A 14803-nucleotide genomic window follows, 5' to 3' on the forward strand; every position below is an offset into this window, starting at 1 on the left:
AATGCATTTTAAAAGATATTTGGGTTTAGAAAAGTTCCAGATTCTCTCCCTTAGCTTCCACCCTCCCCCCTATTAAGAAAGCACTTATGCAAAACGTTTCTATAAAAGTCATGTTGGGAAAGAAAACGTAGATCCCCCTAAACACTCAAGAAAAATAAAATAAAAAAAGATATTTAAATTTGCACGTGTACATAGTCAAATGACATAATTTAACATAGCATACAACTATAACTATATTTACAGGATCTATTTATAACTATGTACCTAGTTATGGTCATATATAGTATATAACTATAGCTGTTTTGATACAGAATGTAGTCACATAGTTGTTTCTCAGGATATTGTTAGAGACTATAACATTTATAAGGGTATCGTTATTTATATCGTGGATGTAATTATATAGTTATATAGTAACCCTCTCGTTACCTAGAGAAGAACCCCGAGAACGCGGCCTCTGCCCGATCCGAGGCTTTGCTCTTGGGCGGGGACCGCCAGAGGAGCTGTCAATACAGAATTAACAATTAGAGCTCAATCACTGCCCCGCTCCCTCGATAGCCCCGGGAGCCTGGCGCGGAGGGCCAGCGTTCCGCGGGCGGGCGGGGGCCGGGGGTTTGGGGCCGGGCAGTGGGAGGAGGGAGCCGCGAGGGAGGAGGCAGCGATGCTGCGCTGACAGCATCAGCAGAAGGGGCGGGCGCCCGCGTTCCTCCTCCCCCTTCCAGCGGCAGGGGCAGCGGCCCGGCGGGAGGCGAAGACAAGTCCGCCCGGGGCAGGCTGGACACCCCGCCGCCGGACAGCCCGCCGCCCGCCTTCCTCTCCGCCGCCGGGGGGCTCGGGTCTGCGCACGGGTCCGGGGCGCGGGGGGCGCGGCCAGACGGGCAGGGTTCGCCCCGCAGCCGCTCCGGAGGCGCCCACAGCTCCCCGAGGCTCCGGGGCCGCGCTGCACCCTAAACTGCCCGCATGGACCCGGCACTGAAGCGGGGCCGGCCGGAGGAGCGGCTGGGCGACGTCCCCCAGTCGCCGCCGCCGCCACCCACGGAAAACGAGGACGAGGAAGAGATGGAGCCCGAGATGATGGAACAGGAGGAAGAGGAGGAGGAGGAGGAAGAGGAGGTGGACCCCCGTATCCAGGTAGGAGATTGGGGGGAGGGGGCGCAGAGCCTTGTCGGCAGTGTTTCTGCGGGCTGCGGGGCTGGACTGCGGCGCCCCACCCCCATTCCAAGCTGTCCGGGTTAGTCCATTCCCCCTTCAGACCGAACTGAAACCCCCACCCCGAACCACTCCCTCCCTCGAGTGGGTGCGGTACGCCCCAGTAGACTGCAGGCTGGAGAGGGGGCTGCTTCATTTGGGGGCGGGGCTGGTGTTTGGGAAGAGCAGGCTGGTGGAGGGGAGATGGGAGGGGTCCGGACACCCCTTCCTCAGTGCGCCCCCAGCCCCCCACTTCGCCTGCCGCACCCACGCGCGCCGCTCGTGGGCTCCGGCTGCATTTGGGGGTGGGAATGACAAGCGGTTCGGAGGGAGACGGACAACAAAGGACAAAAGCGGGGGGGGGGGGAGTGGGAGGCTCCCGGAGCTTGAATTGCTCCCTCTGTATGTACCTCTTGGGTCAGTCACTAGTAGCGCTTGGTCTCTGGGTCTGGCTTCGAAATTGCAAAACCTCCGAACTGCTGCCTTCCTCGTGCACGGAGACGGGACCTGTCCCGTGATTGGGGTACACCCCGCTCTGGTGGGCGGCAGAGCTCCCCCGGAGACGCGGCGCGCCCAGGACCTCCGCTCTCCGCAGCTGAGTCTGCAGGTGCCCGGCCCCAGGTGGCGGGAGTCCCCCAGCATCCCCAGAGAAAGCGCTTCCCTTTCCTCTGATTCATTGTCAGCCTGCGTGCTTCATTGTCACTTTGGTGGGGCTCCCCTGCAGGCCGGCCCCTTGGCCCCTTGAAGCAAAGCCTGGTTTTTCCTTAACGTCACCGAGGCAGTGGTCAGCGAAGGGGGTAGCAGGAACGAGGAAGATTTAAGCTGGAATATTGGAGGGAAAGGGGCTGCCTGACTCTGAAAAACAAGTTTAAAAACCCTGTCAGGTCAGAATTCGGGCAAGACGGAGGTTTGGGAACTCCCCTTCTTCCCTCTCCCTGGTCGCTCCCAGCACAGACACACCACCCAATAAATGATTTTTTTTCCCCAGGATCTTGCTTCTCCTTCCACCCCAGGGTCATTTTTCTATTGCTTAAAAGCTCTTATGCAATTGTTCTGAACCCTAATTGGTTTTTCAGATCACAAATCAATTAAAAGAGCATTTAACTTTGTGGATGGGGTTTCAATGAATTGTTGGAACCGATTAGCCAGATAAGGTCAGGTGGGAAATCGAGAATGATGCTTCTGAATGAAAACATTCAATTTAGACGCCTGGACAACTAGGCTCTCCCCCACCCTCTTCGTAGAGGCTTTTCAGGGCAAGGTTCTTTGTTTCCAGAGTACAGATCATGCAACTTTAACTCTCTCAATTATCAGTGGAAGGGCAGGGTCATAATAAAAGTTGACCATTTTAAAAACAGCTAAGCAGTTCATTTAGATGACAGAATGATTATTATTATTTTTAAAATCTATTCATTAACAAAGAAGGGGGAAAAAGCCCTCAGCTCCTTCTGAGCTATTGTCAGAAGTCAGGCCTTTGCTTTAGAGGCTTAGGGTTTTATGAGCCGGTTGATGCTTAACCTTGATTACATTTTTGGACGTCTAGGCTTCCTTTTTTACATTGTTAAAAAGACAGTCAACCTTTTCTTCTGGAGCCCTCACCAAAGCCAGGGTTTGGTGCCCTGAAGTCAGATTCCTGGAATAAATTTTTGCATTACAAGCAAAGTGAAATAACCCTCAGTGGGAGTATCAGAAAAAAAAAAACTTAGTTTTCAGATCTTAGGTCTGTCTCTGTCTCTCTGTCTCTGTCTCTGTCTCTGTCTCTCTCTCTCTCTCTCTCTCTCTCTCTCTCTCTCTCTCTCTCTCTCTCTCTCTCTGTCTCTCTCTCTCTGTCTCTCTCTCTCTGTCTCTCTCTCTCTCTGATCTGTCTCTCTCTCTCTCCTCTCTCTCTCTCTCTCTGTCTCTCTCTCTGATCTGTCTCTCTCCTCTCTCTCTCTCTCTCTCTCTCTCTCTCTCTCTCTCTCTCTCTCTCTCTCTCTCTCTCTCTCTCTCTCTCTCTCTCTCTCTCTCTCTCTCTCTCTCTTTTCCCCCCTTTCTCTCTATCTGTCTCTGTCTCTCTCTTTCACACACACACTGATTTTACATTTTCTCCCCTTAAGCAGGGACCCCCTTTTAAAATGGGAGAAAGTTCATCCATGTTTCTGTTTTGAGTTAACATTCCAGCCAGAGTCTGATCTGTTTTCTTTGGGATGGCTGTCAGGATTAATAATTCTCCCTTTTGCTTCTATTTTATTCTCTTTCTGTCTGCTTCCAGGTAACATATTATATTTACTTTGAAAAACAAACCAAAAACTCCTGTAAATGTTTAAATCAATTTTTGAGCCATGTTCCCTTTGGACAGACAAGTGACACCATGTTTTTAAATTATTGAAGGAAATGCTAACTTCCAGTTAGAGATGATAGAAATGTAATAGTTTCCCTCTACCCAGATTCACACCCCACTTTGATTAGGAAGCCCCAACTTTAAATTGTTTTCTTTCTTTTCCCAGGGAGAACTGGAGAAGCTAAATCAGTCCACCGATGACATTAACAGACGGGAAACTGAACTTGAGGTAGGGATTTTTGTGTTCTCCTTCCTCTGTGAAAATTTCCTCCAAGGTCGTCTCTTTTTTTGGAGGGGGGCTGTTGTTTGATTTTAACAGTTGCGAGATGATTGTTGGGATTCCCTCCTTGGAAGCTTGCCAAATAGCTACCTGAAATAAACTGAGCCTGGTTCCTCATTCATACCCCAATTATCATTACTGGAGCTGACTTAGACCCCGTCTCAAAGGTCTGCATTGCATCATATAGACTAAGTGTACTTAGTAAGCTTGATGGATCTAGGTAGAATAATCCAGGAGCTCGTGGGGTCCAGGAAGTCCCCTCTCACCCAGATTAATTAACCTCCTTCATGAGAGACATAGGACTCTTTGAGAATAGAGATCATACCATTATTAGTCTTTCCAACAAGGATACACAGCAGGTCCTCAATAAATACTTATCCACTGACCTACCTCTGTATCCCTAGTCTCACCCACATGGGTGATTGATAAATTTGTCTTAAGTGATTACACTGAGAGTAATGAGCTTTGAGGCACTCCCATATAGTTCAGGGTAGCCATTAAAATTTTTTTTGTGTGTACTTGGCACTATTTCATGTTTATTCAGTCTGGCTGTGGAAAAGAAAGGGCAGAATTAGCAAATTACAGCCTTTTCCTTTGCATGTGTGTGACATGTAGTCTTTTAAATGGTACAGAAAGCTGTTGAGCAAGGCAAGGTCTTTGGGCTGGGAAAAATTCTAAAGGGTAATTTTGATTTATATTTTGGCAAATCAAAAAGTGTTTATTAAATGCCTACTGTGTGCCAAATGCCAGGCTAAATTCCACAAGCATTTTAGAACTAAATAGTAAACAGGTTTATTTTCTCCATGGCTGCCAATTGGTCCCTAGTTCTTTTTAGATAATGGTTGGATTTTTTCATCTTTTGGAAAATTTAAGCAATCTTTTTTTTTTTTTTTTGGTTTGTGGCAGAATTCAAATGATGCTCTTGAGAGGAACAGTCTAAATCCTATAGAGTGATCCAGTGCCTTTCAGCAAGGCTTTAACAGAAAAAATAGTTAGACTGACTAGCTTTTGTGACTGGGAAAATGACGTCTCTATGGGTATCAGTTTTCTCATCTGTAAAATGGGGAGAGAAGAAGACAGTAGATGATTTCCAAGCCATTTCAAACTTTAAGTTCGATCTTGAAATCAAATGTTAATTAAGAGAATAAAATCTCTGGGTTCTCTCTTTGTCCCTGATTGGCACATTTGTAAATATGATTGAATGTTGACAGAATAATTTGGGGAAATACTCTGCCAGCTTCTGTTTCTGTGCTCCAGATGTAGGCAGCTTGGAGGCCTAGTAGAATTCAAATTCAGCCTCAGACACTCACTAATCTCTGTGACCTTGGGCAAGTCATGTAACCCTGTCTGCCTCAGTTTCCTCATCTGTAAAACAAGCTGGAGAAGGAAATGGAAAACCACTTCAGTATTTTTGCTAAAAAAACCCAAATGTGGGGACATAATGAGTCAGACAGGACTAAATAACAGATATGAACTTGAAATTAGCCAATATAGATGTAGCTTGTAGTTGAACTTGGGCTTGTGTTGCTTGGGCTCAGATGGGTTAATATCATTCTGGTCATGCAAATTAGGAAGGAATGAGAGAAATACAGGCTTAGAGGTCTGGGGCAGACTTCTTTTCACTGTAGTTGGTCTGGTGAAGTCCGTGTAGTTCTCAAAATTATGTATAGAGTATTATGTATTAAATATAGAAAACGAAATGTGTAGGATTACAAAAGAAATTTTGTGTATGGAAATAAAGATGTAATTCCTCTTATCCCCCAAGGTAACAGACTTTCTAACAGTCTATCTGAGGTTAAGATCTTCTGATTTAGAAAGAGAGCATTGGCTGGAACAGAATTAAAATCCTACTTCCTGGTGACTCTGTGATCTTAGACAAGATTTTTAAACTGTATTCAATTAGGAATATAGACTTCCTCAATTAGGAAGGGAGGCAGCTACCTAGCCTCTATCTCTTCCATCTCTAAATTTGTGACCCCTCAGAAGGAACCCTGCAGGTAGTCTCCTCTGATCTTTTCAATTTACAGATGAGTAAACTGAGGCTTTGAAAAGTTGTCCAGAGCATTAAGGGGCTGAATCAGAATTGCAGCCTTTTTATTTGGCTTGCGCCACTACCATTTTTTTGTCCTTTTTTGGGGGGGACATTTATGTATAAAATGAAGTAGCAATGAAAACTCAAACCCTGCCTAGGAGTAAGTGGAATGCTGGGAATTGGATTGGATAAGGGAATGCTTTAACTTCTCCCTGAAGAGAATTTTTGGTGATTGTGTATCTTTTTTTGATTTGTGAGACTAAAGTGCAATTTAGTCTATTAATGAACTTGGTGAAGCTTTTTTTCAAGGTTCACTTTGGATGTAGGGCTAGATGAGGGGCAGCTGTGGCCAGGATGCTTCCAGCCTCCTGTAACCCCCAGAACAGGTGTTCTCTTGTTCTTTGATTGTCCCCAGGAAGGGAGAATGAGGAGTGAGGAACACTAAATAAACGATCACGTTATGGTTGAAGGGTGGGGCTGTTGCTGTCTGGCTGTTTTAATGGGTGTCATAGCCAAGAGTGACTAATAGACTTTGTAAGCAAAAACACTTGGGGCAGTGTGAGATCATAGGTTCATGGATTCAGAAATGCAAGGGACATTTGGAATTATCTACTCTGAGGCCTCTGGAAGTGAGCCCAAAGAATGGAGCAGCTAGTTTTTGTGATGCTAAGGGACAGAGGAAGGCATTACAGAACCTGGGACATGGACAGGATATATTCTGCCAGAAAGACTTTAGCTATGTTGATGCTCTTGGACACTTTTTATTGATTTTTATGTTGCTATTTTACAGTTTTACTCACTTTCTTGGTTTTTTACATCATAGTCTTTCCCCTTTAATCTTCTCCTTTTTGGGGGGGGGGAGAAGAGAAAGTTTGGACCTGTGAGTTCATTATTGTAGGAATTGCCAGGTGAGAACACCTCTATTAATTCTTATTGTTAATCTTTTGTAGCTGACAGCCTTTACATAGTTGCCTGGACCACTGAGTAGAAAAATGATTTGCCCAGTGGTTAAATGACATCTTGTATACATCAGAGATAAAATTTGAATCCAGTTTTTTTTTTCTGACTCTGAAGTAACACAAAAAAACAGAAAACTGGTGGAATAAAACTGTTTGATTCAGTGACTATCTGATGGCATAGGCCACATTCTGTATCCATAGTCCATCATGACTCCTCTAGGAAAAAAGTATGGACAAAAAAAGAAAATACTTAATTTACTTTTTCTATCTTCTCCCTTTCTGCTTTGGATTTTATTTCTTGATATCCATTAGAGTGTTTGGTGATAATTTTTTTATACCTTTGTCACTAGTATTCTGATGTCAACAGGTGGGAAGTCAAAGTATGCAGAAGAAAATTCATATTTGTAATATTATAATATTTATAATAATATTTATTATGCATTATTACATATAAATTATATAGTCTTCATCAGTTTACAAAATGCTTTCTCAGAGAATCATTGAATTTACTTATATTAAGAGTCAGAAGATGCAGCTTATAGAAGATCTCATTTCATCTAAAGCTGTATACCATTGAGTAAATCTCTTTACCTATTTGAGTTTTAGTTTCCTCATGTATAAAATAAATGATTAAATTGAATATTCTTTTTTAAAACTCACAAATTTATTTTTAACATTCATTAAAAATTTTTTTGAGTTCCAAATTCTGTTCCTTCAGCCCCTCCTCCACCCACTGACAAAGCAAGTTATATGATCTCAGCTATTCATGTGAATTCTTACAAAACATTAGCTTGTGTTGCAAAAGAAAAAGCTGGAAAAATAACAAAAGTGGAAAAAGTATTCTTTAATTTGTACTCAGAATTCATCAGTTTTGAGTTCTAAAGTCACTTTTTCCTTCTCTCTTCCCCCCTTTCTCTTTCTCTCTCCCCTATTCCCATCCTGAGACAATAAGCAATTAGATATAGGTTATACATGTGCAATTATGTACAATATTTCCATAGTAATCATTTTGTGCAAGAAGATGAAAAAGAAAAAGAATAAAGGTGAAAATAGAAGGCTTCAGTTTATATTTAGATAATATCAGTTCTTTCTTTGGAGGCAGATAGTACCCTTCATCATTAGTCCTCTGGGATTGTCTTGATTGTAGTGCTGAGGATAGTCGAGTCATTCACAGGTTTTCATTGAACAATCTTTCTATTACTGTGTACAATGTTCTCTTGGTTCTGCCTGTTGTATTGAGGAAGTAGCAAGATATAATCAGATATTAAAAGTCCTGAGTTCTTGTTCTATCATTGACTACTTCTGTGACCTTGGACAGCTCCCTCAATCTAAACCTCAGTTTCCTCACTTGAAAAATAAGGCTAACATAAGGTCTTGGGATCACATTTTACAGATGAAGAAACTGTAGCACATAGAAAGTGAAATGATTGAAGTCACATCTGCCCTTCTTTCTTCATAAGACAGTTGTGAACATCAATTAGTAATGTCTGTAGGTAAATGAGCCTTGGAGATTGCCAAGTGATAAACTAAGTCAGGGAGAGGTATTCTGTTTCTGCTTCAGGGCAGTTACCCAGGTTTGTAGCATGATGACTCCAGTCTAGTGTCTGAATCTAGGTCTAGCAATTGGTTCTTCAAAACCCCTTTTCAAAATATAAAATGTCCTGATAATCTAAGCTTATCCTGCAGAGGGCTTCCAGTTAGCCTCCTACTTTCCTTCCCTCACTTTGACTCCTCTTAACTCTTCTGTCTCTCTTATACTTGGTTCTAAATTCTAAAGGTCCATGTGGTAATTATTCAGATATTATCTGAAGGGGCTCCAGGATCCAGCCATCTTTGAGTATGGAGGAAGTCATCATCCCTGGGTATAGTGAAAAGAGCTTGGGTTTGGATCCATAGAATCTGACTTTAATGTCCAATTCTGACTCTTGGGAAGAGTCACTTCCATTTGCTCATCCATAAAATGAACAGGTTGGGTTAGTTGGATGTCTCAGCTTCCTTCTAGTTCTGAATCTTATGAGCCATGCTTTGTTGAATGAATGAGTCAATATAGTAAAGAAAGAATTAGTCTTTTAACAAAGAGGATCCATGCTCCTGAGTGTAGATTTTTGGTGGAAATGCAAATGTTGAGTGAGGCAGAAGGACATGCTAGTATAGAGTGAGAACAATGAGGTTTCACTAGTGGAGGAAACTCCCCTGGTGAGAAAACTCTCCCGATCCAGGTGAGTCCCTTTTTGGCAATTTGCAGTCTTGGATAAAGGCTTCCAGTGTTGACTAGTTGTGACTCGCCCAAAGGTTTTGAAGCCAATGTGTGTGTTGTAGGAATTACTCAAACTCAGGTTTTTCTGGCTTTGAGGTCAGTCCTTTATATACTACAAAGACGGAGTGACATAAGAGACTGGGCTTGAAGTCCTGGTCCTGCCACTATGGGCAAGTCACTTTATATTTGCATCTCAGCTCAGTTATCTGTAAAAAAGGGAAGATCAGATTAAATGGCTCTTTTTAGCTTTAAACCTATGTTCCTAAAATCCTAAATCATTTAATGTATCAGTGCCCCAAGTAAGTTTTTTTTTTTTCTATTAAGGCATAGATGAGTTGACAATCTGTAGCAATGGGGGTAGACTCCACACAGAGAATTTCCATGATGAAACTAAAAGTCCAAATTTAGAAAACAACAACAAAATATTCATGCGTGACAGCTCATAGTCACTTAACAAAAGTGAATTATGAGCATATGGAATAAGGTAAAATAAATTATTTGCTTACTTTACTTTATTTATTTGCTGAGGCAATTGGGATTTAGTGACTTGCCTAGGGTCACACAGCTAGGAAGTGTTAAGGGTCTGAGGCCAGATTTGAACTCAGGTCCTTCTGACTTTAAGGCTGGTGCTCTATCCACTGCTCCATCTAGCTGCCCCTTATTTATTTAATTTTTAAAATTTACTTTTTTAATACCTTGGAAAGCTGGTTTTTACATATTTGTGTTAAAGGGGAATGGAAACTATGTAGAAAACTTTACAAACATTGATATAATCAGTAATTACAACTTTTTTCAACATCTTTATTAAAAAAAATTAGCCACCCTCTGCACTGGGGAGGTTGGATTGAGTTTCCTCTGTCTTGTGCACTTCTAGAGGAGTTATCTTAGGTCAGTGGCTCAGCTAGAAGTCACTTAGACCAAGGGAGGAGGAGGAGAAAGAGGAGGAGGAGGAGGAGGCAGAGACCCATGTAAGCATGTGTTCTAGACAGGTGAGCCTTTTTATTCTTGTTATGGAGCCTACTGGCTTGAAGATGATCTGGACTTCTAGCTGGTTTGGCCCACACTGACTTACCATGCTTATGCAATTTGTAACAATAATACTAATAACTAGCATTTGTGTAGCACCTTAAGGTTTGCAAAGTACTATTGCTATAAACTATAAACTATTTCATTTCAGTCAATCAGTGAGCAATTAGGCACCTATTATGTGCCAGGCATAGGGCTAAGTGGTGGAGATACAAAAAAGGCGAAAGACAGGAGCTTACAGGTTCCTGAGACAGGTGCTACTATTATTTCAGAGATGAGGGAGCTGGAGAGGTTAACTAAGTCCCTTGGCCCAAGTAAATGTCTGAGGCAGAATTTGAACTCCGGCCTTTCTGCCTCTGAAGTCCAGCAGTATCTGGTCCTTCTGCCTTCAATACAGACTCTGTTCCCCTTCCTCCATCTTTTTTTTCCCTTCAACTCTTTCTGTACACTCTGATCTGATGACATTGACCTTCCTGTTGTTCCTTAAATGCAGCACTATTTCCCAGCTGTATGTCTTTGCCCTGACTGTTCCCTGTGATCAGAATTCTTGCCTGGGACCTGCAGGCTTCCTTCCAAAGTTAGCTCAACCTTTTCCTTCCCCAGGAGGCTTTTCTCCTTGCAGGGACCACACTTTTGCCCATCTTTGCATTCCTGCAACTCAGCAAAGTGCTCACCACTTACTTAGTTGGAGCTTAATATCTGTTGCTGCTTGTTGAGATCTTCCTTATCTGTAAACCGGGCAATTGGTGAGTCAGTAAGCATTTATTAAGCACCTACTGTACATCAGGCACTTATCCCAGGACTCATATGAAAAAGGGAAGTACTTTCAAAACTGTCAAGTGATACAGAAATGTAGACTATGTAGTATGACCTCTCTTTATCTGAGAGTCTGATTTTCAAAGGGCCAGATCTCCTGGTTCTCTGCCTTGGGGTCTCACACAGGCTGCTGCAGTACTCACTGTTTGATTGCTCTGGGAGAACATGGAGGTTATGGATGACAGGCGCTTGCTAAGTATTGGGGGCTCTTCCAAGGACATTTTGCCGAAGGCTAGCCTTTGGGCTAGCCCTTCTCATAATCTAGCCCTTCCTTACAGAGATTGGCTGGAATGTGTGCAGAGACCCATCAGTCACATGGCTTCTATTACCACAAATGACAAATAGCTGCCATCTTATAATTGGGCTCAGCAGAGAGCCGGCTGCTTCTCAGGGGTGGAGCCCCTCTTGTTATTTAGTAAATATTAAGTGCCCACTATGTGCCTGTGATTTATGAAGTACCTACTATTAAGTGCCAGGCACTCAGTTAAGCATTGGAGGTTTAAAAAAAAAAGAGGCTAAAGTTAGTCAAGGAGCTTACCACCTAACGAGGGAGACGACAAGCAGACAAATGTGTTCAAATAAACTGTGTACAACACAAATAGGAAATAAGAGAGGGAAGGAGCTAGAATTAAGCAGAGTTGGGGAAACTTTAAATAGCAGGGAAATGGGCAGAGGAAGACCTGAGGGCTATGAGAATTGAATGAAGACAGAGAACAAATTCAGGAGAATAGAGAGATGTCGAATGATGAGAAGTATGGATCTAAGGCAATAGTGTTTTTTCTTTTTTTTTTTTTGGCAGATAATAATAAATTGTGACTGAGGAAGAAAATTTAGTGGTTCTAGAACTGAGCCTGAGTCTAGATGCTAGAGGAAATAAAAATGACCATATTCTCCTAATATTCTCTTTGCATTATTAATTGCCATTAGTAAAATTGGAAATATTCCAAAAAGTCGTGTTTTATAAGTTGATTTAAAAAACAGGGTCTGCTTTCTTATGGACCTCTTCCACCTGTTGTCAGGGAATGGCTACTGCTCATGCTGAGGAGGTCCCCTAACTGTGCTGACTGGATATGTTACATATTTATGCTTTTCAAGCTCAACTGGATCTCACGGCAACGAGGCCATCCACATGGACCCCTGGGAATATGGTTCATTGTTGGACACAAACTGTTAACTGAGATTTACCTAATCTAAGGCTAGTTATGGACAGTGTGGTCATTGACAAAATGCTTGGAGATGCTTCAGTGGGAGTTTAGTAATTTGCGCAGCCATCCTACCTTCCTCTCTCCCTCCCTCCCTTCTTCCCTCCTTCCCCTTTTGTCTCTTTCTCTCTCTCTCTCCCTTCCTTCCTCCCACTCTCTTCCTCCCCCAACCTCCTAGATTTTGCTTTAGCAAACTCAGGCTGGCAGGAGGACTGGCAGGGAGATAGAATTAACTTTTATTTCTTCTGTGCTTCAAGGTTGGAGAAGGCTTACGCTTATCACATGTGATCCTTGAGGTCGATCTGTGGTAATTTGTACAAATAGGAATAATCAAGATGGAGATAGAAGGGGAAGCGATTTTGCTGCTACCTTGTTAAATTTTACATAAATTTAAGCAACTATGCTACATACAAGAAACTCCTGGTTCCATTTGCAATAGAAATGTCTTTGTTAACTTCATAATAAAAGAAAAAAAAGATAGCTCCCATAGATTATCTAATTATGCGTGGAAAGGATTTAGAGGCTGTTTTGTCCACCCTCTTGTTTTCCAGATATGGATAATAAGGTTCAGAAAGATTAAATGACTCTGGGCATTTGAATCCTGTGACTCCAAATCTAGTGTTAAGGGGAGATAGGTAGCTGGGAAGTTCTGTGCACAGAGTGCTGGGCTTGGGCTAGGGAAGAACTGGATTCAAATCCAGCCCCAGACACTAGCTGGCAGATCATTAACTCTGTCTGAGTTTCTTCATCTGTAAAATGAGAACAATAACAGAATCTACTTCCTAGGGTTGTTGTAAGAATCAAATGAAATCGTATTTATTAAAGAAAATAAAAGTTGTGAGCACATACTAGGTGCTGTATAAATGCTTATTCCTTTTTCTTCCTTGTGGGTTCAAAAGTGGAAGAAAACTGGGGGGGCATTTAGACCAACTCCCTTCTTCCCCTTATTCGACAGATGAGGAAACTGAGTCTCAGAGAAACAAAGGGATTTGATTTGGGTGTGGAAGGAACATTTCTCAAATAACTTACAAATCTTGAATTCCCGATGTCTGGAGCAAAGAGACTGGGCTCACCCAACTTCCTGCCATTGACCCACCAGGAAACATGCTTTCCCAACTTTCCACTATTCTTTCTTCCGAGTTGAGAAGGGGAGAGATTCCTGGCCAGCTCCCTCTGAATATTGAGTGGTTTAAATTTCTCAATGAGCATTTATCTTAGACGCTTTAATGTTGTGGTTTGTATGCTTGGGTTTAATGAATTAAATGCTATCGAACCCACTCATCCCTTTGGCCTGGATCCCAGCTCGTTTTAGCTGAAACCCTCTTCGGTGAGAAGTTACTTAATATACCCATGGCCAGATAAATGCCTCCGGTTCTAAAGGCAATATTTCTTTATGTAATGTATGTGTTCTTAACGAATTTTGTATAATTTGTAAAGGCAAATCTGCACGACTTGCAGAAGTCACTTTCATTTCCCTAAAGGAAAATGAATTTTTTAGTCTTTTTTTTTTTTTTTTTTTTTGTGGTATTTGGCTTATCTAAGAGATATTAATGCTTGTTTCAACAGAGAGACAGACAGATGGAAAAATGTGGCCCGGAGAGACACAGTAACCATCCACTGTTTATATCATAGCCTCACTATAGATTCTTGCTTCAGTTGACTGGTTAACCAGACCAGACCTCCATGTGATAATGAATCCTGGATATGTTCATTTGTTCCTCCTCTCCTTACTCTGTTCCCACAACATATTTTGTGGCCAGATTGAAAGAGGCAAGACTGATTCCTCCTCATTTGGCCACGTGTTGGAGCACAAAAATGTTTCCTATCTCATTTTCCAGCAGATACTGAGATAATGACGTGACTAGTTTGAGGGTCTAGGCCACTCTCGGTTTAAGGTTTTCCTTTCAAGGCTTGTCAGCAGTGATAAAAGTAGGATCTTTCAACTGGAGCTTTGACCTTTTGGGTGATTGGTATATTTTGACCTAAGGTACCCAGGATGGAGGGAGCATCTTTCTTGGGGTACTATTAATGCCCCTGGGATTATAGTCCCATAGTGTAGAGCAGGAAGTATCCTTAGAGGCAATCTTGTTTTACAGATAAGGAAACTGAGGTCCAGGGAGAATGAGACATGTTCAAGCTCATACTGGCAGGAGGTTTCAGAATGGGAGAGGATGATGGGGGAGAGCATGAGCGAATGAGATTGTGAGCTGGCAGAAGACAGACTGGGGAAAAGGGATGCCTCCTTCCCCTATTTGGTTCTAAGTGCTGTGCCCACCTCCCCACCTTAGTTCACTGGGCTATTGCCCCTCATCAACTGTTTTTGCCCCAGGGGAATTGAATCAATCAACAAATATTTATTATGAATTTACTGTGTCCCAGGTACTAAGCTAAATGCTCAAAAAGCTCCTCATTCCACTCCTGCTTGTCCAATATATTATCAAAGGGATGTTTATTTGGACACATCTTGACCTATATTACCCACAAACCTATGTCGCCTTCTCTCCCCCACTCTGAGCTTCTGGGATCCTGTGACTTTTCCCTCCTCCTTTGCTGGAGTGACCTTCTAAATAGCTACACTTGAGGGTTAACCAGGCAGGTTAAGTATTAACTCATCAGGCAGAAGGAAAGAATTTCTGGTTAGCTAAGACACTGAGCTAAAAAAGACAGGTCTGGTAAAAGCACGAGTGAGCGGTTTGGATGGAGACAGTAAAACTAACCCTAAGGAA

At 42.6% G+C, this 14803-nt stretch overlaps 1 protein-coding gene across 2 annotated transcripts in view; it reads left to right on the forward strand.

The window, feature by feature from the left end:
- Positions 1 to 740: 740 nt before the first annotated feature.
- The window catches only part of SH3BP5 (SH3 domain binding protein 5), a 74311-nt gene continuing 60248 nt past the window's right edge, over positions 741 to 14803 (forward strand). The window contains exons 1-2 of one of the 2 annotated variants that reach the window (XM_074270786.1): positions 741 to 1128; positions 3672 to 3734. In XM_074270786.1, coding sequence (XP_074126887.1) covers positions 958 to 1128; positions 3672 to 3734 — 234 coding nt within the window. In that variant the 5' untranslated portion in view covers positions 741 to 957. The remainder of the gene's footprint in view (positions 1129 to 3671; positions 3735 to 14803) is intronic. The other variant, XM_074270787.1, reaches the window with a different exon arrangement.

The sequence above is a fragment of the Sminthopsis crassicaudata genome, chromosome 5, assembly GCF_048593235.1.
Source record: "Sminthopsis crassicaudata isolate SCR6 chromosome 5, ASM4859323v1, whole genome shotgun sequence".
Taxonomy (NCBI): domain Eukaryota; kingdom Metazoa; phylum Chordata; class Mammalia; order Dasyuromorphia; family Dasyuridae; genus Sminthopsis; species Sminthopsis crassicaudata.